The 22,225-nt window shown below is 63.6% G+C and overlaps 1 protein-coding gene across 9 annotated transcripts; it reads left to right on the top strand.

The window, feature by feature from the left end:
• The first annotated feature begins 1,325 nt into the window (after positions 1 to 1,325).
• Positions 1,326 to 20,791, top strand: WIZ (WIZ zinc finger). 9 transcript variants are annotated; one of them, XM_056119290.1, is made up of 13 exons: positions 1,326 to 1,483; positions 2,538 to 2,798; positions 6,235 to 6,307; positions 7,109 to 9,015; positions 9,596 to 9,886; positions 12,436 to 12,606; positions 13,251 to 13,754; positions 15,681 to 16,046; positions 16,424 to 16,963; positions 18,221 to 18,748; positions 18,844 to 19,263; positions 19,385 to 19,580; positions 19,852 to 20,791. In XM_056119290.1, exons 2-13 carry the CDS (start codon positions 2,594 to 2,596, stop codon positions 20,009 to 20,011), a joined length of 5,361 nt encoding a protein of 1,786 aa, XP_055975265.1. In that variant the 5' UTR covers positions 1,326 to 1,483; positions 2,538 to 2,593; the 3' UTR covers positions 20,012 to 20,791. The 9 variants fall into 9 exon arrangements, with proteins under 9 accessions (XP_055975265.1, XP_055975266.1, XP_055975270.1 ...); XM_056119291.1 differs by lacking the exon at positions 12,436 to 12,606 and having other exon boundaries at positions 1,327 to 1,483; XM_056119293.1 differs by lacking the exon at positions 15,681 to 16,046 and having other exon boundaries at positions 1,329 to 1,483.
• Positions 20,792 to 22,225: the final 1,434 nt, after the last annotated feature.

The raw sequence follows: 22,225 nt of genomic DNA, 5'->3' as shown, positions 1-22,225 counted from the left end.
GAGATGTTTGAGTTGTGCAGTGGGTAAATAGTAACCAGCTAGACAGAGAGGACTTATGCTTGTGGCACCTACCAGACAGTAGTACCAACAGTCAGCCTGGAATTGATGGGTGCTTGGGTGACTGGAAGGAAGGGGGTGTGTAGGGTGGATAAGTGCTTGGTTGCATCAAGTGGTTTTATGGATGGGCTGGTAGGTTTTAGGGTTATGGGTAGGTGAGTATCAGGTGGCTATCAGGATGGAAAATGGTTAGAGGATGGGTGGGTGGGTGGATGGATGAATATGTAGATGGAAGTATGTTTGGGTAAATAGGGATTTGGGCATGGGGGGGATAAGTATTAGGATGTGTAGTTGCAATACAAGTGTTCACTTGGTTGGGATATGGATAGGCTGGTAGGTGGGATGTGAGTGGGTTATTTGTGTGGGTGTTTGGATGGACAGAAGAATAGGTGATTGGAAGGGTGTTTGGGGAATGGGCATACAAATGGATGGATGGATGAATGGGTGGCTGGGTGGAAAGAGGTGTATAGGATGGGTGAGTGCATGCTTAGATTCATGGATAAGTAGGTATTAACTTGGGTGGTACTTGGAGAAGCAGGTAAATGGAATGTGGATAGGTGAATTGAAGGGTGTTTGGATGAACTGATGGAAGCAAGGATGGTTGGAAAAGTGTTTGGAAGATTAGATGATGGAAAGGTGGATAGGTGGCTAGTTGGATAGATAAATGGGTGGTTGTTGGACTGTTGCATGGGAGAAGACAGCAGCCTATTCTGTGTGTATGATAGGCTGTCCAGAAGGCTGTGATCATAGGGCATTGGTGCAGCAGAGGAACCTTGGACAGCTCTAGAGCATGGGTCATGCTAAGTCCAAGGTGGATGATAGGCCTGAACTTGTGGTGGCAAGTTGGGTTGGTGCAGGGGTCTGAGAAGGAGTGATTGATTAGGTGTAGTCCTCAGTGACCTATGAATGACTGACCCATGGGGAAGCGTCTGTGCCCCCACTCCAACTCTCCAGGTGCTATTAGAAGGCCTAGAGGTGAAAGAAGCAGAGGAATGAAGAGTAACCATTGGGGTTAGGAGGGTAGGAGTGTTGTCTTGGTAACCGGGCCTCACCCAGGGGCCTAGGGGCCCTTTTAAGGTGTGTGTGGGGGGCGGGGCGATGCGGTGGTGTCCCACCAGGACACTCCCAACATGGCGGCGCGCCCGCCAGCCGCTCCCCCCTGGGGCGGCGCGGGAGGGGGCGCCGGACCTCCTCATCATGGCGGCGCGGCGGGGCTGTCGCGCTGAGGTCACGGCGGCGCGCCGGGGGGCGGGGCAGCGGGGGGAGCGATTTAAAGGGACAATGTCCCCCGAGCGGTGGAGGCGGCGGCGGCTGTGGAGGCCGCAGCACCGGCACCGGGAGCAGCAGCGGTGGTAGCAGCAGCGACGGCCGCACCGAGGAGGGGAGCCCGGAGCCCCGGCGCCCGACCGGTGGGGCCGCCTCCCTGGTGAGGCCGGGCCCGGGCCAGGGAGCCGGCGGGCGGGGCGGAGCCGGGGAGGGGAGGGGGAGACCCGGGCCGGGCCGGGCCGGGCGGGACCCCCCGGGGCGGGGGGCGGGGCTGCAGGGGCGGGGCCTCTGGGCGGGGCCGTGCATGGGGGAGGAGCGGGGGTCCTAGGCAGGTGCCCCCCAAGTGGGTGCATCCCGCGGGGTCTCCCGCCCCGAGGAGAACGGGCGGAGGGCGCCGCTCAGGGACCCCGCCCGTCCCTCAGGGGTTCGCGGGCGCGGCGCGGCTCCCTCCCCGGCGACCCGGGAGGGGGGCGTGCAGGCGGGAGCCCCGTGCCAGGCTGCCAAAGTGCTCCGAAGTTGCGGTCCCGCCGGTGCCCTGCGGCCAGTGCCCCCCTCCACCTTGGGCACCCGAAGGTGCTTTCTCCAGCCAGGCCAGGGACCCCCCCTCCCGGTCAGGGTTGCCAGCCCTGGGACCAGCCCCCGCCCCGCCCCCAGGACCCCAGGGCAGCGCCGGCAGCCAGGCCTGGAGCCCCGGCCCCGCCCCAGCTGCCTGGGCCCAGCCTCCCCTCCTTTCCCTGGGGAAGGCGCCTCATTCCTGCCCTTCACTTTCCTCGTTACCTTGAAGGTATTTATAGTGGAGCAGAGGCCCCGCCCCCTCGGCTCCCCAGGGTCCGCTTTTCTGGACCACAAGCTGGTCCCTGCAGCCCTCAGAGGAGGGCCGGTCTGGCAGAAGAGGAGGGGGTGCTGGGGTCACTTGAGGCTGGCGTGCAGGTGGAGAGCTCTGAGGTGGGAGGTGGGAGGTGTGAGGGGGGTCTAGGGCCTGGCTGGAGCCTGCTGTGGGGATGGAATGGGTAGGCTTTGAGAACAGTTCCAACTGCAGACACCAGGGAACGTATGTCAAAGGGGTAAACTGAGGCTGTTTAGCGGGGATGGGGGTTCACAGCTTCTGGGGGCTGTCAGAGAGACTCAGACTCAGCACCGAGTCTTCAGCTCTGCTAAGCTGGAAGGAAAACTGAGGCTGGGGAAACTGAGGCGATTCTATTCTCTGCTCACAGCTCCACAATGTGTCACTGAGCCGCCCAGCTGCTGAGGGGAGCAGGGCTGAGCCCTCATGGATGGCCCCCTGGCAGGAGGCCTGGTGGCCCCCGACCACCCCTGTGGCCCCAGCCGACTGCCTGGCCCAGCGCCCAGGGAAGACATGGACGGTGGAATTGAGGAGGCCGAGGGTGACAGCAGCATCTTCCAAACCACGCAGTACCTGCCTCTCTCCAAGGAGGGACCCCGGGACATCCTGGACGGCCAAGGTAGCCTTTCTGGTAAGAGGGGACTTGGCCCATGACGGTGATGGCGGCACCCATCCAGCGAGGGCTGAGCTGGGCTTCGTGTCTGCACTTGGGTCTGGCAACTTTTCAGCCCTGGTCCCAGGTCAGTGTGGCATTGAGGCCCTGGATTCCCGTATATACCGGGCCCGCAGGCCCTGCCCTGAGGGTGATGGAGCATAGCCCACCTGTACCTGACAAGGTAGTGGTGGCAGCTGAACACCCAAGCCACCTGTTCCAGGGCCCCTCTCTCCCTCTGATCTGCCCCGTGCTCTTCAGCTCACGCCCCTTACTGGGGAGAGAGCGACCACTCCATGCCTAAGACGTGTTTCTGTGCCTCAGTTTACCCCACCCCATGATGTTTCTCCCTCATTAAATACTTGGCCGCTCTTCTAGTCATCAGGGAGACAGGCTTAGAGCTAAGTGCCTTCACCCTGAGGGGCTCCAACAGTGTGGAGGGGAGGAAGACCCAGAACCCCTAGGGGTTGGCGGGTAGGGAAGTCTGAATGGCAGGACCACACCTGGCGGCCAGGAGGAATTTAAGGGGTACCCAGCAGGGATGGCGGTTCAAAGACCAAGTACCGAGTGGAGGCCGAGTGGAGGTCAGGTGGAGGCCAGTGTCCACATGGCTGGATCTTGGAGGGTGGGCAAGGCAGACCTAGGCACTTGAGGGCCCAATATCTAGAACCATCTGAACTCCTCTCCTGCGCAATTCCTGCAAACCAGTCTTTTAATGCAGTGATCTCTTTTATTGTGTGTGTGGGGGGGTGACTCTCCAGCAGCAACTTGGCCCATGAGGGTCACACCTAATAGAGGAGGATCAAACTGGTGTACACTCCAGTCCTTGGCGCCATCTCCCTGGCCCCATATGATCATTCTTGAAAGATTCCCTCCCCCTCCCCCCCATTTATCTGTGTCACTGGAGATGGGGAAACCGAGATACCCCCCCCCCCCAAGGGACAAGTGAGCTGCCTTGGGTCAGCGGTCATGGCCAGACAGAAAGCTGGCTGCACCACGTCCCTGCCAGTTTGAGCTGCTCTATGCCAGCCACTGGCTGGGTGCAGGGACAGGGGGTGGTAAGACCACATAGTGGCCTGCAGGGTCAGTCGCCATAGCAGTGGGTCCTGGACCATCCTGGAGTGTGCACTGATGTGGCACCCACATCAGCCGAGTGCCCTCAGGCACCGTAACAGCGTCGGGGAGCGAGCGAACCCTTTGTTTGAGCCCCAAGTCCCCCATACCTGGACACTGGAGCTTGCAATGTCCAGGGCCCCCGGATCTTGGCTCTGTGGGGTCCTTGGCCTTGGGTTCGAGGCACTCGTGCTTCTCCCTATCTTTGCAGAACCCAGGCCATGAGACAGAGTCTGTGATGCTGGTGTGGGTGTCCTGGTCCTCCCTGAGCACCTGTGGGGGAAAGTCCCAGCACACCCACAGGGTCTAGAGTTTGGTAGCTGGACTTGGACCAGGTCCCCTGCTCCTCTCTTGGTTTGCTCTGTCCCTTCCCTGGGTGGGCATCCTAGGTTGGCCTCTCCCAGGTGAGATGTATCCACCACCTGCCCTGTTGTCCATGTGCTCTCCCTATGCCGGCCTCCAGGGGGCAGTGGTGTGTTATTATGCTGCGGCGGCCAGGGTGGGTGAAACTGCGCCTCCACTGGGCCTGTGACCAGGCCACTGAAGCACTGGAGTCCTTCGTGGGACAGCTGCACGCTACTACTCTCCTGCTGTCTGCCATGGAGCCTGAACCCTGGATCCCTGTGAGCCACAGGAAAGACACCTGTGTCCCTGCCCATCTGAGGCCCACACCCAGGCCTTCAGTTATCGCTGGATTCTGCTGCCTGATGGGGCTCCAGGCACTGACGGGCACCGTGGCGTCGCCCCCATCTCTCGTCCTCACTCCCAGGACCCCAGGATGCAGACCAACGAGGGACTGAGCCCAGAACACCTATAGGGACGTTAAAGGGGTCCTCTAGGCTGGGGAGTCCCCCACATGCCCACCACCTTGAACCCAGGGCCCTGCCTGACTGTTTTCCCCAAATTCACCACCAGTGAGAATGGGAGCCTCATGGGAGTGTAACAGTGGCCAGTGAAGTCTTTGTCAGCGGCAGTGACAGACTTGCAGGTTCGGAATCTCTGTGCCTCGGCTGACATGCGTCCATGGACACGCTCTCGTCCATCCTCATCTGCCAGTCCTTGCGGGGCTGGGGGCTCTTGTCCCGCCCTCATCATGTAGATGTTTTTTGGCTGCGGGATCTCTCACAGTGTGGGTGGTACCATGGTGGGAGGCTGGCGCAGGGCAATGGCAGGTGCCCGCAGCCGCTACACAGACACAGGTGCATGTGGCACCACTTGTTTATGGTCCTCCCTGTGGTCCTGCTCTATCTGCAAGCCCTGGGCCAGTGTGAGTGACCCATCGGGTATGCGGCCCTCACTGCCTGCACTGCGGACTCCAGCATGGGCCGTACTGGACAGATGGGGGGGGGGGTCATAGCTTCGCCGTTGCGGAGGCTCTTGCTGGTCACTGGCCTCAGGAGTGTCTATTTCTGTGGGGACTTTGCCCTGGTCCTGTGGCTCCCACTCTGAAGGGGTCCCCTGGCATCCATCTGAGCCTGGGCTTCTGGCTGATGCCCAGTCAGCAACTATGGCTGTGGTGGGTAGATCTCAACCAGGGTAGGGCTCCTGTGTACCTTTGGGTGTTCTCTCCGCAGGGGCAGGTAATGGAGAGTTGGTTCTGTACACGCAGCCTTGAGGGGCCCAGAAGGCAGGGACGTCACGGCCGTACTCGGGACCAGTGCTTAGCATCAACTGCGCAAGGCACCAGCTGCCACTATGAACAAGGCTGGGGAGGGGGCAATGGGGACCACAGAGGGTCAGAGAAGCTGGGGCCAGGAGAAGCTGGGGGTAGGGGAGAAGCCCAGCCAGGAGACCTAAGTCCCGTGTTGCTGAGGCTGGGGGTCGGGGGAGGGTACCTCCAAGGGAAGCAGAAACAGAGACGGAGTCTTGCACTTTGAGAAATGGTAAGGGAAAGTGGGAAAGAGGTGCGCCTGGAGATCTCCGGGGCTCCCCCGAGCGGGTGTGTGTGAGTTCAGGGGGCGTGAGAGCATCTCAGGGGCTCCCCTGATCAGATGGAGTTCAGCTATGGTTTCCAAAGAGAAGGTGTCAGTGCAGGGAGTCAGGGTTGAGGGGGCTTTCCAGTGACAAGCGGGGAAGTGCAGGGAAGCCGAAGAGAGGCCATGGGTGGGGGGGCTGCAGAGGCCCCACTCCCTGGGTGTCCCTGGAGGGGGCCTGGCTGTGGGGGTAGCAGCAGCCCCTGGGTCCCTGAATCGCTCGGGGCCCTCACTCCTGTACCCACTTTTGGGGCTCAGGCAGCAGAGGCTCACAGCCTCTGGGGGAGGGCTGGGGTGCCACCCCTCAGGCTTTCCCCTCTCTGTTGCAGACGGGCAACCCCATCCCAGCCTCTGCGAAGCCCTCCCCCGCGCCAGCTCCGCCAGCCTTCGGACGCGCCCCTGGTGAGTGCTGGCCCCGAGCTCAGGGCGGGCAGGGGCAGGGAGCGAGCTGCAGTGAGGCCAGGGGCAGCGGGGACAGTGATGAGAAGGCAGTGAGGATGGAGAGACAGAACAGCAGGACAGTAGGATGGCCAGACCGTGGGGCAGCAGGACAGCGGTAGAAGAGGACAGCTGGGATGGTGGGGCAGCAGGACAGGAGGACGGCCGGGACTGCGGGGCAGCATCAGTATGAACAGGGTGAGGTATCCCCTGAAGGATGGTCCTGGGCTAGCACAGTGGGTAGGGTCAGCCACAGAAGGACACAGTCCACCAGCCCAGAGCAGGCCATGGGACACTGGGCGTTCCTGAGTCTCAGTTTCCTTATCTGTGAAATGGGTTCCTTAGAGGCAACCTGTAGACTTGCTCGTGGAAACGCGTATTGACGTGCATGAGCGCTGGGCACGGAGCGTCCCTGAGCCTCGGTGTGGGCTTGGCGTCTGCTGTCTGGGTCCTGCCCACTGGGGCTGACTCTGAGCAGTGGCTGTTGGAGGACATCCAGGAACATCTGGGATCAGGTGACAGGGGCTCCCAGACACTGCGCTCCGCCCTTTACCCCCAGCCCCTGCCCCAAGACAGCGGGGGGCCCAGCTGGGCCACTTCAACCTTTTGGGGAGCAGAGACACGGTGGCTCTGGGGGGCAGATGTTGAGAGGTGACAGTCTCCCCAGGGTCCCCACAGCTGGCCCTCTCGGTGGCCCGGGTGCTGCCTCACCACAGCGGGCACTGAGACCCAGGCTAACCTTTGACTGTTGCCACTTCTTTGCAGCCTCGACTTGCGGCCGGGCTCCCCACTGCGCCGTCTCTGGGGCCGCTTCCCTGGCCCCCCTGATGGCCAGGGGCCCTGGGAGAACACCGTGCACCCTGAGGTCGGGGAGGGCCGCCCGCTGGAGCACAGGGTGGAGGACTTGGTCATCGTGAGACCTGGGAAAGAGCTGGAGGGGGGCGCGCTGAGGCTCTCGCACATCCAGAGCAATCTTACACCCGTGCACAAGGGGTTTCGGGGTCGGCCCCAGCTCCATTGGCACCCTGACAGAGAGGGGCCCTTGCACCCTGACCTGCTGCCCCCTCCCCTTTGCCCCTCCCTGCCATCCCCATCCTTCCAGCCAGTATTGCTGCCACCAGCCGTTAACAATGATGCCCAGACACTGGCCATGACCATGGTGGAGGCCCCCCAGAACCTGGAGGGCCTCGAGGGACAGGCTGAATGGGGCTTGTCCAGGGCAGCCTCAGAGGTGGCCACACAGACCTGGACTGTGAACGCAGAGGCATCTGTGGAGCGACTGCCACCTAGGCACCCAGAACCCTACCTCTGTGGGCTCCTGGAGGAGGTGGCTGAGGGAGCAGCTGACCTGGAGGAGGAGGATGATGACGATGACGACGACGAGGATGAGGACAAGGAGCCAGCTGTGTTCCCCTGCCTCGAGTGCAGCATCTACTTCCCACATAAGGCACATCTGCTGGAGCACATGAGCCAGCACCGCCGGGCCCCGGGCCAGGAGCCACCAGCCCACCTGACACCCCTGTCCTGCGGTGAGTGCGGCTGGGCCTTCGCCGACCCACAGACACTGCAGCAGCACCGGCGGCTCCACCAGGCCTCCCGTGAGAAGATCCTTGAAGAGATCCAGAAGCTGAAGCAGGTGCCGGCCGGTGAGGGCTGGGGGACCGGGCTGCCGGGCCCTCACTGCGCCTTGGATGACCGCCCGGGAGAGCCCTTGGCGGCCACTGCCGTGCTGGCCTGCCCACCCCCGGGAGCCTCGTCGTCATCGTCGTCGGGCCTGCAGGCCTGCTGGTACTGTGGCTTCCTGGCATCCAGTGAGACTTTGCTCAGGGAACACGTGAGGCTGGCCCACGCGGCACCCCCCTGGGATGGGCCCAGCCAGGAGGTCCATGACTGCATCCCCCCCGCTGTGGACTACTTTGGCCAAGTGAAGCCGTTCCTGGGCCCTGACTGGCAGGAAGGTCCTGCTGGACACAGCCCGAGCATGGAGCTGGGCCGGGGCTGCCCGCCACTGGGCTGGACGGGTCCTCAGCTCCCACGGCTGACCCGGGCCTCTGCCTCCTGCTCTGTCCAGCTCCAGCAGGACGTGCCCCCTGACCCACTGGGGGCCGGGAGTTACCCTTGGAGTGACGAGGAGGAGGAGGGCATCCCGCTGACCCCAGAAGTGGATGCTCCACCTGGAGCTGGCCTGTGGCTCTCCCCCTCCACCCCTGGCCGCATCCCGCCACGAGCACTGGAGCTGAGGCGAACTTTCTGGGAGGCCCTGAGGGCCGCCGAGGCCTCAACCCTGCAGCAGAGGCAACTGCGCTGGACGGTGCCTGTGGTACTGCTGCCCAGGGTAGGGCCAGAGGTGCTGGCCACCACCATGGCTGCGAGGCAGGGCGCCCCCGAAGCACTGAGGCTGACAGGCGCCCACCCCCTGGATTTGCTGCTGCTGGACACGCCACTGGGGTTGGACGCGCTCCTGGGCGGGGACCCCATGGCAGCACTGCGGCCCGAGGAGCGCAGGTGCCCCTACTGTCCCGACCGCTTCCACAATGGCATTGGCCTGGCCAACCATGTCCGCGGCCATCTCAACCGCGTGGGCGTCAGTTACAATGTTCGTCACTTCATCTCAGCTGAGGAGGTGAAGGCCATCGAGCGCAGCTGCTCCTTTCAGAAGAAGAAGAAGAAAGGTAGGGCCACGCCACCGGCGGGTGGCTGGGGCCGTGAGGCACCCCGCATTGGGTGCGGGGACCAGGCTGGAAGCATCTTGAGCAGCTGCCACATATTGCTGCCCCGCCCAGGACTCACTTTGGTTCCAAGTTGCTGGGCCAGCCATAGGGGAGGCTTCAGTTGTCGTGCTCACCTGCGGCTGGTAGGCTAGGAGACAGTGGACATGCGCTGATGGGAATGTGGTGAGGTGGGCTGATGGGGACCAGAACCTGTTCTTTCCTCCCAGAGACAATCTGTAGCCCCGGGGGTCTGGGGTGAAGTGGGCTGAACACACAGACCATTCAGACACCTCTGCCCTCCCCAGGATGGCCAGGCCACACCCAGACAGTGGCTTGTATTGTGGCTGTTTATTTTGCGGTGCTGGGGATGGAACGTACAAGGCAGGTGTGGTACTGCTGACCAATGGGTGTGGGCCCTGTGGCTGGGAGCTGGGAGCAGAGCCAAGAAGGCTTCCTGAAGGAGGAGGTGTGCGCTGAATGGGCAGGAATGGCTGGCCCGGGGTCCTTTTCCCAGGACATCATGTTCTTTCTTCTTCCACAGTGGCCAACTTTGACCCAGGCACTTTCAGCCTCATGCGCTGTGACTTCTGCGGAGCAGGCTTCGACACGCGGGCCGGCCTTTCCAGCCACGCCCGTGCCCACCTGAGGGACTTCGGCATCACCAACTGGGAACTCACCGTGTCGCCCATCAGCGTCTTGCAGGAGCTGCTGGCCACGGCTGCCACTCCACGGCCCCCTGGCACCCTCCTGCCCGCCCGCCGGGCCCGCATGCCTCTGCCCTTGCCCTGCCCCAGCGGCTGGGCTGAGGACCTAGGCCCCACCTACAGCGACGGTAAGGGAAGCAGGCGGATTGGGTGCCACTGGGCTCCCTGCAAGTGACCCAGTGTCCGCACAGGGGACCCCGGGTGCCCTCGCTACCAGCCTGCCCCTCGGAGTCTGGCTAGGAGACGGATAACTAAGTTAGATACCCCGTAAGGCAGATGTTATATCCCCGCAGTGCAGTCAGAGCCGAGGAAGTTGAGGCTCAGAGAACTTAGGTCCCAGGCCCGCGGTCGCAGTCTGGAGGGGGCGGGGCCTGGGTGACACGCCCACCTCCCGGCCCCGCCCCCTGACTCGAGTGCGCAGCCGGGAGCCCGGTGAGATTCGCGATGGTCGCATCCCAGCCAGCCGACCCCGGACCCCGCGATCGTGACTGGGGGAATGTGTTGTGCGGGACCTATGCCCTGGGCACCACCGCTGAGCAAAAGGGGAAGGACCCATCCCTGTGGAGCCTCTGCGGCCCCTCAGTGCCCCCGGCCTCGTCCCGTCAGTCGCCTCTGCGGGGCCCTCGCTGGACCCTCAGCAGAGCTGGCAGAAGCGGCTGTGAATGCCCAGGAGCTGTGCGGGAGATAGCGGCATTCCTCTCGGCCGTCCGCCCCTGTTCCTTCTTCCAGGGATCGCCCGCAGGTTCCTGGACGGTCTGTGCGGGGCGTGGCTGTCAAAGCTCCCCGACAGTACAGTGGCTGGTGGCTTTGGGTGAAGGGGCGAATCGGATCCGGCTCACATCGGGTGACGGCACGCAGACCGGCACAGTCTGAGGGTGCCCGAGAAGCACCGGGGACAGCGTGTTCTCCTGCCCCGCCCCCTCAGTCCCTCGCGCTAGGCAGACCCCAGCCACATCAGTGAGATCTTCCCAGCAGGCGGCAGGCTCGTCCCGGGGTGGTGATCTACTCCAGGGGAGGGTTAGGGAGCCAGGTCGCAGCTGGGTTGCGGGGCCCTGCAGCGCCCCCCCTTAGCAACCTCTCCAGCCTTCCCTAAGTGGTCGCAGGGGGCCGGCTGCGCGGTTGGGGCAGGAGCTGCGGCTCGTCTGCGAGGCCCTCCCCAATCCCAGAGCCCAGGGTTACGTGGTGCTGGAAACGTGGGCTGGTCCTGAGGGGAGTCCCGGTACTGTGGGCCGTGGGCTACCAGGCCATACGCGTGTGTGCGTGTGCCTCTGCGGGCCGTGGGCTATGATGGTGTGTGCGAGCTCCTCCGCGGGCCGTGGGGCACCACGGCGGGTGTGCATGTGTCTGTGTGCCTCCGCGGGCGGTGGGCTGTGATGATGTGTCCGTGTGCCTCCGTGGGCCACCGCGGCGTGTGCGTGTGTCCGTGTGCCTCCGTGTGCCGTGGGGCACCACGGCGTGTGTGCGTGTGTCCGTGTGCCTCCGCGGGCCGTGGGCTCCCAAGGCAGTTCGGCTCCCGAGGCGGGAGCCCGCTGAGTCCGGGGCGGGGCGGCATCGGCGCTCGGCTGCCCGGCCTGGGCGCGCGTGGGCGGGGCCGGCGGCGCTCGACGCTCGGCTGCTTCCGCCTGAGGCGGCCGCCCCGCGTGCGCCGGAGCCAAGATGGCCGCCTCCACCGCCCAGTGCCGAGTGACAAAAGCGGACGGCAAGGCCGCGGCGGGGCCGCGCGCGGGGGGCGCCCGGGAGCGCGCGCCGGCGGGGGCGCCCCCGCCCGGGCCCCCGAGCCCGGGCCCCGCCGCCCCGCCCGCGCCGCCGCCGCCGCCACCGCCGCCGCCGCCGCCGCTGCCGCCGCCGCCGCCGCCGCCGCCGCCGCCGCCGCCGCCGCCGCGGGACGGGCCCAAGGCCGAGCCGGAGCCGGGGCCCGCGGCCGCGCCCGCGCCGGGTAAGCGCCGCGCCGAGAGGGTGCGGGGAGTGCGGCGGCGGCGCCCCGCCACACCCGGCCCGCCGCGCCGACCCCGGGGCTCCCCTCCCCCCGCCGGGCCCGGCCTCCCGCGCCTCCGCCCGCCCGCGCCCCGGCCCCGCCGCGGCCCCTGACAGATGCGGGCGCCGCTGACAGACGAGCCCCCGCCGCGGGCTCGGGACGCACGCGAGCTCCGAGTCAGGGCGGGGGTCGCGTTCTTGTCTCCGGGCCCTAAGTGTGTCCGGCTCCCCCTCGGGTCGCCCTGCCGGCCTCCCCTTGCGCCCCGAGCCCGGGGCTCTCCGCGTTTCTCTCCGAAGTGCGCGCCCCCAAACCCGCGCTCCCAACCTGCCCTCGCCCGCGGCCGTCCGTCTCGGAAGCTCGTGCAAGTGCCCGTGTCCCCCGGCGCCTGTACTCGGTCCCCAGCTGTCACCCTCTCCGCTTTTGAGCTCAGCCCGAGCAGGCTTCGGCGACTCTCCCTGGCTCCTGCCCGCGGGCCTCTGTCGCCAAACTTCTGCCGTCGGTCACCCCGGCAGTTGTCCCCTCCGCAGAGGAAGCTTTGCCCCAGATGCTTTTTCTGCGACCCCTGCCCGGCCTTCTCAGCCCCACCCCGCAGCCCCGCGTGTGTCCTGGAGCAGAGCTGTCCAGTTCCTTTCACTGCCGCAAGGCCTCGGGGATGTTGGTCGGGCCCAGGCCGCTGCTGAGCCTGTCTCCCCGACCTCACAGGCCTGGGTCCCGAGGAAGGCGAGGTGGTGGCCGTGGACCTGGGCGTGGCCGCACTGCCCAGGAAGAGCCTGACTGTGCCAGGGCCCCTGGAGCAGGTGGCCAGCCGGCTGAGCAGCAGAGCCGCTGCAGAGGGCCCGCACACTAGCCGGCCCGAACTGCCGGACCTCAAGGGTGAGTGGCTGGCCTGGCCAGGTATCCCTGGGAGCCCCCAGCACTTGTCTCCTGTCGGAATGAAGTGCTGCTCGCAGGGTGTGGCAAGGGATGTCATATGGGGAGCTGGGGCTGGCCTCCAGGGCCGACCCTTGGACTCAGCACCACTCCCGACTCCAAGCTTCGCTGGTTGCGCCGCCGTGTTTTGTGATCGTGATTGTAGCAAGTGGAGAACCTCAGCTGCCACCGGCCCCTCCAGACAGGATGAGATAGGAGCAGAGCAGACCTGGCCCTGACCCTGGGCCTTGGACACGGGGCCGGCAGAGGCAGCTGTGGTCTGCGGCACTCGGCCTGGCTCAGCCCCGGAACCGAGCTGGTATGACGGGCAGCTCAGCCCTGGCTCGCCCCCGCCACGGAGCTGGTGTGGTGTGATCCAATGCCTTGGCTGTACCCCGGCTTGCCCCTGCTCTGCGCCCTGGGCACCGTCCTTTCTTCTCTGAGCCTCAGCCTCCTTCAGACAGGTCACTCCCACCTCCCCCAGCACCAGGGGCAGTCTGATGGTGGGGGGAGGCATCACAGACTCCGGCACTTACAGGGGGTCTGGGTGGGTGGGGCCCTCGGGGGTGTGCTGGGCTGGGGCCCTCAAGGCCTTGTCTTGCCCCCAGCCCACAGCCTGACCACCTGCGAGGTGTGCGGTGCCTGCTTTGAGACACGCAAGGGCCTGTCGAGCCATGCGCGCTCACACCTGCGGCAGCTGGGGGTGGCCGAGTCCGAGAGCAGCGGCGCCCCCATCGACCTGCTCTACGAGCTGGTGAGGCAGAAGGGGCTGCCCGACGCCCACCTTGGGCTGCCCCCCAGCTTGGCCAAGAAGTCCGGCTCGCCCAAGGAGATGGTGGCCGGGGCCCCGCGGCCCGGCCTGCTCACCCTGGCCAAGCCCCTGGACGCCCCTGCCATCAACAAGGCCATCAAGTCGCCGCCTGGCTTCTCCGCCAAGGGCATGGTCCACCCGCCCAGCTCCCCGCTCCTCAAGAAGGCACCACTGGCCCTGGCGGGCTCCCCCAACCCCAGGAATCCTGAGGACAAGAGCCCCCAGCTGTCCCTGAGCCCCCGGCCGGGCTCTCCCAAGGCACCGTGGCCCCAGTCTGAGGACGAGGGGCCCCTGAACCTCAGTGAGTGCGGGTCCCGGGAGCAGGGTGGGGGGAGCGCAGCAGCCCAGGCCCCCGGGGGGGGCCCAGCGTCTCCTCCGCCTGCGCCTTTCCCCAGCCCTGCCCCACTGCATTCCCCCAGCACATGGACAGGGCGCCGTCCTTCTCCAAGGGTGAGGGGGGCAGGGAGGGGGGCCCTCCACGTCGGAGGCCCTCTTCCTCCCATCCTGGCTGCTCATGGGCCATCACCCCCAGCCCAGGGAGGGGGGCTTTGGAGGCATCCCCCGGGAAACAAGCGTCCATTGCGCCTGTGGGCCTTTGGTTCTGACCCCAGCTTCACGGGCACCCTTTGTAGTCCTGAGTCTGCCCGCAGAGCTCTTCCATTGGCCACTTGCTTCTGGGCACCTGCTGGGTGATGCTCAGTGGCCAGAGGGGCCCCACCGTACAGACTTGCACAGACTGCACTAGAGCCTGCGCTGCCCACCTGCTGTCCTCCATCGCCACCACTGTGCATAGACACACCCACCTCATCTGCCAGGTCACCCCCCCACACACTGCCCCACCTGCCAGGTCACCTCTTTCATCTGCCATGTCTGTCCCCCTCACACCCATTACAACCACCTCACCTGCCAGGTCGCCTCTCCCCCCTCCCCCCCACACCTGTCACTACTGTTCCACCTGCCAGGTCAGCCTTCCCACACCCGTCACACGTCCAACCTGCCAGGTTGTGCCCCCCCCATCCATCACAACTACAAAGCCCCCCACACCCCATCACACTTGCCAGGTCCCTACCCCCATCCCATTACTCCTGCTAGGCTTCTCACTCTGTCAAACCCACCAGGCCCCCACACACCATACCCCATCATACCAGGCCCCCCACACCCTATCAAACCCACCAGGCCCCCATACCCCAGTTCAGATCACACCATGTCACCCATGTCACCCCCACATTCCCAGTCACATCCGTCAGGTTACCCCTCCTACACACCTGTCACATCTGCCAGATTCTTCCACCCCATCGCACCTGCGAGGTTCACCCCCCACCCCATTACACCTGTGAGATATACCCCCACCCCATCACACCTGTGAGGTTCAGCCCCCACCCAATCACACCTGTCAGGTACATCCCTCACCCCATCACACTGTGAGGTTCAGCCCTCATCCCACACACCTGCGAGGTTCACTCCCCCACCCTATACACCTGTCAGGTACACTCCTCACCCACACACCTGTCAGGTACATCCCTCGCCCCATCACACCTGCGAGGTTCAGCCCCCAACCCATCACACCTGTCAGGTACACTTCTCACCCACACACCTGTGAAATACATCCCTCGCCCCATCACACTTGGCGAGGTTCAGCCCCCAACCCATCACACCTACCAGGTTCCCTCCCTCCCCACACCTGCTTTTTTCATATTTTTTGCTCCCTCTCAGACTGCTCCGCCCCACCCTGTCTCTCCATCCATCTTTCACTCTCTGAACTCAGTTTGGGGCTCCAAACGCCAGCCTGGGAGATCCCTGCTTTTGTGATGGGGGTCCCACCCACATCTCATCACACCCATCAGGTTCCCCCATACCCACCAGCCTTCTATCACGCCTGCCAGGTCCCCCACACTCCATGACACCCCCAGTCCCCCACCCTGTACTTGCGTCACACCTACCAGCTCCCCCACACCCCATCACCCCCTCAGTACCCCACTCCCCACACCCTCGTCCTCCACGGGCCCCCATCGCACTGCCTGCTCCACCCTCACTCCATATTGGCCAGGGCTGGGAGAACCTTGATCCCCACTGTATCTCGCGCCTTCTCAATGCAGCGGCAGTCCTCTGCGTCCCTGTGCCTGTCACATGGGTCGTGTGCAGCCCTGCGCCCAGATGTCACCATGGAGCACCTGTCCAGCCCCTGCACTCCGGCTGTGGCCGCGAACCCTGTGTTTTGTCTCCGCAGCTGTAGACAGTGCCAGGGACCGAGGGCTGAACTGCCCGCTGTGTGGTGCCTGGTTTGAGACCCGCAGGGGCCTGTCCAGCCATGCCCGCGCCCACCTGCGCCACCTGGGTGCCAGCGACCCGGACGCCAAGCGATCCCCCATACTCCTGCTGCACGGGCTCGTCAGGAGGGCCGGCTCCCCATCCCCACTGGGCTGCCCCCTGACCTGCACGGCCTCCTTGCTCCCAGTCCCCACCCTGGCCCAGAAGGCTGAGCAGACGGGCGTGGGCGTGGCCAGCCCCCCGGGGAAGCAGCGTCTCTTGGCCGCCACCACTGCCGCTGGCATTTGCTGGGCCTCTGATGTGGAGCGGCTCCCTCTCGCCCTCTGTAGGTCCTCATCTCAGATGCCCTCCTCCCCGCGGGCCCAGGACCAGGAATGGACAGGCCTCGGCAGTGGGCTCCTGCCCAGAGGGCTGGTGGGCAGTCGCCCTGAGCCACCCCTGGCAAGGCAGCCATGGGTGGGCCTTGACTTCGACCACCAGAGAGTCCCACCTTGCCCTGGCCTCTAGGGCATCTCTTGAGGGCCCCATAGCCTGGCATCTGGGTTCCCGTCCTGCCAGCACACCCCATGCCATGGAGTCTCCTTGGCCATATTTTGGCCTTCACCTGCCCTGCCCCTAACCCCTATGCCCTGTCGCCAAGACTCCAGCAGGTGGCACGTGGGTGCCTATAGTACTGACCTCCCCCTTCTCCTCCTGTCACAGCCTCAGGACCCGAACCGGCGCGTGACATCCGCTGTGAGTTCTGCGGTGAGTTCTTCGAGAACCGCAAGGGCCTGTCAAGTCACGCGCGTTCACACCTGCGGCAGATGGGTGTCACCGAGTGGTACGTCAACGGCTCACCTATTGACACTCTGCGGGAGATCCTCAAGAGACGGACCCAGTCCCGGCCTGGTGGTGCCCACCCGCCTGGCCACAGCCCCAAAGCCTTGGCCAAGATGGCTGGCAGCGGTAGTCCCGGCGGTGTGCTGGAGGCCCGCAGCCCCGCAGACCTGCACCTCTCACCCCTGGCCAAGAAGTTGCCGCCGCCACCAGGCAGCCCCCTGGGCCACTCCCCCACGGCCTCACCTCCTCCCACTGCCCGGAAGATGTTCCCTGGCCTGGCGGCTCCCTCCCTCAGCAGGAAACTGAAGCCAGAGCAGATGCGGGTGGAGATCAAGCGGGAGGCACTTCTGCACGGGGAGCCGCATCCCCCCGACAGCCCCTGGGCGGCCCCTCGCGAAGACCTGAGTCCCCTGAACCTGTGTAAGTGGGACCTGGGCCCAGAAAGGGCCCACAGGAGACGCCTCACTTGAGCCTGCTCCCTGCCCCCAGGGTAAAGGGTTGGGCCCACCGCAGTGGAGGAGGGGGTCCCACAGCACCATGGCCCTGGGCAAGAAGGGGCATGTCCTCAGGATGGCGGACACTCCTATGGCCGGGCAGGGCAGATGCCCTCCCTCGTGCTCACACCCTTTGTCTCCCCCTTCTTTCCTGCACCACTGCTCTATGTGTGGGGTGTGGGTAGAACTGTGTGTGTGCATCTGTCGGTGTGCGTCTGTGTCTGTGTGTGTGGATCTGTGTCGTGCACGTCTGTGTCTGTGCATGTCTGTGCATCTGTCTATGCATGTATCTTATCTGTGTGTACATCTGTGTGTGCATGTGTTTATTTGTGCATCAGTATGTGTGTGTGCATCTCTGTCTCTGTGTGCATCTGTATATCAATCTGCAACTGTGTATGTGCATCTGTGTCTTGCGTGCGTCTGTGTCTGTCTGAATGTGTTTGTGTGCATGTCTGTGTCTGCATCTGTATGTGTTCTGTATCTTTGTGTCCGTGCCTGTGTGTGCGTTTGTGCCTGCATTTGTATGCATCTGTTTGTGTCTGTGTCTATACCTCTCTGCATCTCTGTGTGTGTCTGTGTGTATGTGTGCATCTGTGTCCGTATCCGCGTCTCTGTGTGTGCATCTGTCTGTATCTGTCTGCATCTGTCTGTATCTCTGTCTCTCCATCTGTGCGTGTGCATCTCTGTATCTGCATCTGTATGTATCTCTGTGTCATATCTTTGTGTGTGCGTGTATCTGTATCTGCATCTGTCTGCATCTCTGTGTGTGTCTGTGTCGGTGTGTGTCTGCGTCTGCTGAGTGGAGGGTGGGGCATGTGTCTGTGCTCCAGGTGATGCTGGACAGGCCTGCTCCGTGGGCTGCTCTGACTCTGAAATGTGGACGCTTCTGACCCTTTTCCTGGGAAGGAAGCTGAAGTTCTAAGAAGGGAAGTGAGTGGTGGGAGAGGGGTTGGAAGCAGCCGAGCTGGTGTCCTTAAGCCCAAGGTAAAAGGTGACACAGGGTGTCCCCATGAACACAGCGGGAATATGTGAGGCAGAGCGAGCCAGCATACACCAGGGCCTCGAGGCAGATGAGGGTGCTGTGGGGGCTGGGTCTTGGCGTGTGGACAGGGCAGCCAGGCCACTGGCACCCAAGTGAGCCCTGAGGCTCCCCATGTAGCCGCCGCCTCCCGCCCCTCTACAGCATCCCGGGCAGAGCCTGTGCGCGACATCCGCTGTGAGTTCTGTGGTGAATTCTTCGAGAACCGCAAGGGCCTGTCCAGCCACGCACGCTCGCACCTGCGACAGATGGGTGTCACCGAGTGGTCTGTCAACGGCTCGCCCATCGACACCCTGCGGGAGATCCTCAAAAAGAAGACCAAGCCGTGCCTCATCAAGAAGGAGCCACCGGCCGGGGACCTTGCCCCTGCGCTGGTCGAGGATGGGCCTCACCTGGTGGCCCCTGGGCCCATGCAGAGTGCCCTGCCGCTGGTGCCCATGGCAGGCCGGCCAGGCAAACCGGGAGCTGGGCTGGGCCACATCCCCCGCGAGCTCATCCTGGCGCCCCTCAGCGGTACCAAGGCTGCAACTGTCGGCTACCTAGGCTCCATGGCAGCCAAGCGGCCCCTGCAGGAGGACCGCCTCCTGCCCCCGGAGGTGAAGGCCAAGACTTACATCCAGACCGAGCTGCCCTTCAAGGCCAAGGCGCTGCATGACAAGGCCTCCCACTCGTGTAAGCAGGCGGGTGGGCGGGCGGGGCGGAGGGCAGGCTGGGCACGGCTCCCGTAGCCGGCAGGGCTAGTGCTCAGCGGCATCCTCTGCCCACAGCCACCGAGGCCTGCTGTGAGCTGTGTGGCCTCTACTTTGAGAACCGCAAGGCACTGGCCAGCCACGCGCGGGCGCACCTGAGGCAGTTTGGGGTGACCGAGTGGTGTGTGAATGGCTCCCCCATCGAGACGCTGAGCGAGTGGATCAAGCACCGGCCCCAAAAGGTGGGCGCCTATCGCAGCTACATTCAGGGCGGCCGTCCCTTCACCAAGAAGTTCCGCAGTGCTGGCCACAGCCGTGAGGGTGACAAGCGGCCGCCTCTGGGGCTGGCCCCCGGTGGCCTGGCTTTGGTGGGACGCAGCGCCTGTGGCGAGCCAGGGCTCGATTTGGGCCGTGCGGCCGATGGCAGCGAGCGGCCTCTGGCCTCCAGCCCTCCAGGCACTGTGAAGGCCGAGGAGCACCAGCGGCAAAACATCAACAGTGAGTGCTGCTGGCCGGGCCCCGGGCTGCCCCTCTGGATCTCTCTTGTCCATCTGTCTGTCTGTCCTTGTCCACCCCATCCCCGCCCCACCCCGCTGCTCACCTTCCTGCTTCCCCTCAGAGTTTGAGCGCCGGCAAGCCCGTCCTGCAGACGCCTCTGGGGCCCGGGGCAGTGAGGATGCTGGCAGTCTGCAGCAGAAGCTAGAGGAGGTCCGGCAGCCCCCTCCCCGGGTCCGGCCGGTCCCCTCCCTGGTGCCACGACCGCCTCAGACATCACTTGTCAAGTTTGTGGGCAACATCTATACTCTCAAGTGCAGGTGAGCACCTACCTGGGGGGGAAGAGGGCGGGGAGGGTTGGAGAATGCCTGCCCCCAAGTGCAGGGTGACGAGGATGAAGCTGAAGTGTCCTGGGACTGGGTTCGGGCTGCCCCGCACCCTGCCAGCTTCCTGAGCACTGCTGATGGCATGCTTTGGGTCTGTGATATCAGGGCTCTTCTGGGGTGGGCGCTGGGCCGCGTGGTCGACCGCTTCTTGTCCCCGGGAAGAGCCAGCCTGCAGCCTGCCAGCATCTCTGCCCCTTCTCGGCAGGTTCTGCGAGGCACAGTTCCAGGGGCCACTGTCCATCCAGGAGGAGTGGGTGCGGCACTTGCAGCGGCACATCCTGGACATGAGCTTCTCCAAAGTGGACGCCCCTCCCGAAGAGCCCCCCGCTCCGCAGGCACAGACAGCCGTGACTGAGGCGCCCTGACACGCGCATTCCACACCCTCCTCCACCCTCTCTTCCCTCTTTCTTTTCCGTTTCCAAAGGAGCAAGCCAGAACCTCAAACCGGTCCCCAGGGGGGCCGGGCACACTACAGCTGGGGCATCCGCCCCCAGCACAGGACTTGGGGCTTGGGGGGAGGGTTCCCTGGCCCGTGGGGGCAGCCAGGTGGGGCTGCGCTTGCCTTTTATGGCCATTCCCAGAGACCCCAAAGACCCCCTGTCCTGGCTCCCTCCTGTCCCCGTGGACCTACTCACTCGCGACACGTGCACGCACGCACCTCGTGAGACCTGGGATCTGCCGAGCCCCCCAGTTCCCGAGTCGAGCGACCAAGTCCCGCCACGGTGCTTGCTCAGGGGAGGCCGGGAACCCCTACTGAGCCATGATGCCACGGAAACCCTTGCTGGCCACGCCTCCCCTCAGGGGCTTCCCCAGCAGGAAGAGCTCAGAGCTGATAGCTGCCCCCTGCCAGGTCAAGTGCCCCAGCCTGCGGGCTCGGGCGGGAGGGGTTGCGGTGGGCTCCCCCATGCCCGCCCTCCCCACTTTTCTCTGTTGCTTTCTTTCTATGTATAGCTCCTTAGACCATCACTTTTTTAAAAACGCGTTTTGTGTAGAGAATAAGGAACGTTGATCTTTTTATTTTGCAACCCTGGGCCAGTTAGACACCGGGAGATGATGGAACTTTTAACTTTTTTCAGTGGCCACATTTTGGTTATCTATGTACTAGAAGTATGTAAATTAGATTAAATTTCTCTTCTGGAAACTCCCTGGGGCAGGCAGCCAGCGTCTGTGTTTCCATTGAGGGGACAGGCTGGCTGGCTACCTCTGCCCAGAGGCCTGGCTTCTGCTGGCCAGCCAGCTGGCAGGGCTCTGCTGTGGGGGTGTGGGGCATCCCCCGCGGTGGTATAATGGAGGGCGGGGACCTGACTGGCACTGTAGCTCTCGTAAGTGAGGAACCAGAGCTGGGGCAGGTGGGCCAGGAAGGGAGCCTGTTAGAGACGTGTTGGTAACCAGAAGTGCCCTGGGAGGAGAGGGGTGTTGGGTGAGGGTGGGGACCCCTGAGGCTAGGAGAACATCCTGCTGGGCCAGCCTGCCTTCAGGACCCAGTAGCTGCCCCAGGTACCCAACTGGGGAGCAGGAGGCACTGGTTCCTCTGCGATGTCACTTAATTTTCTCACTCTGCCAGTGTTTAGTCAACCTTTCTGAGATTTTAAGAGATGTTGGCTGCTGCTCCTCGTTTATTCCATATAAATTTTCAGCTCAATTGTTTTCTCTCCACGTGGGGCATCGCTGACATGAGCTCCCAACCTCGCTACTCTGGGAAGGGGGAGACAAACAAGCCAACATCCCTGAGGGCCATGGCTGTGGGCATTGTGTCTGCCATGAGGTGGGCATACCGCATCTTGCCCAACAACAAAGAGGAAACTCAGCGCACATGCCCATTCTGACCAGGCAGGGCTAGGGCGCAAGTCTGAGCCTAAGGATTTATTTAAAAATAGCGATGTTAGCTCCTCAAAATGTGGGTGGAAAAGAGCTGACCAAGGTGGCCAGGAAGCCCATACCCCCAGCTTATCTTTGCTGGCTGGCAACCTCCATCTCTGAAGGATCTTTTTTTTTTTTTTTTTTTTTTTTACTTTGAGGCTTTTTGGGTCACACTGGTGATGCTCAGGGATTGATTACTCCTGGCTCTGCACTCAGGAATCACTCCTGGTGGTGCTTGGGGGTCCATGAGATGCTGGGAATGGAACCCAGATTGGTAGTGGTGGGCAGGTTTGCCCTATGCCCCCCCTCCCCGTACTAGCTCTTCAGCCCCACAGAGAACACTTTAAAGGGGCAGGAGAGATGGCACAGGTTAAAGTGCTGCAGAAAGCCAGTTCCATTCCTAGCACCATCTGTGGTTCCCTGAGCACAACCAAGGAATAGCCTCCAAATCAGGTGGCCCCATGTCTCCAAAGCATATTTTCACCCAAAACAGGAAAAAAATGTTTAAGTCACGATTGCACAATTCCATGAACTGCAGTGAATGCAGTGAATACAGTTGAATGTCACCTCTTGGACCCCTTCCTCTCCTCCACAAACCCTCTTGGGCAAGGGGGTGATGAATAGATCCCCCCTAAACACAGGACACAGGATCTTCTGTACTCTGGTTTTCAGTCATGGTTTATCTTCTCAGAGGGAACTCTCAAAGGCATGGGGGAGCA

This window comes from Sorex fumeus, unplaced genomic scaffold, assembly GCF_029834395.1.
Source record: "Sorex fumeus unplaced genomic scaffold, SorFum_2.1 ptg000041l, whole genome shotgun sequence".
NCBI classification, from domain to species: Eukaryota; Metazoa; Chordata; class Mammalia; order Eulipotyphla; family Soricidae; genus Sorex; species Sorex fumeus.
The sequence above is the reverse complement of the archived record's forward strand: the minus strand, read 5'-3'. Positions and strand labels throughout refer to the sequence as shown.

What these genes read in the sequence shown, in the direction of transcription:
- WIZ (XM_056119290.1), top strand. Translation starts at nt 2,594, where the DNA reads ATGGATGGCCCCCTGGCAGGAGGCCTGGTGGCCCCCGACCACCCCTGT. An exon ending in CGAGGGGCCCCTGAACCTCA is followed by an intron (nt 13,755 to 15,680) that starts GTGAGTGCGGGT and finishes TTGTCTCCGCAG; the next exon opens with CTGTAGACAGTGCCAGGGAC. An exon ending in ATCTATACTCTCAAGTGCAG is followed by an intron (nt 19,581 to 19,851) that starts GTGAGCACCTAC and finishes CCTTCTCGGCAG; the next exon opens with GTTCTGCGAGGCACAGTTCC.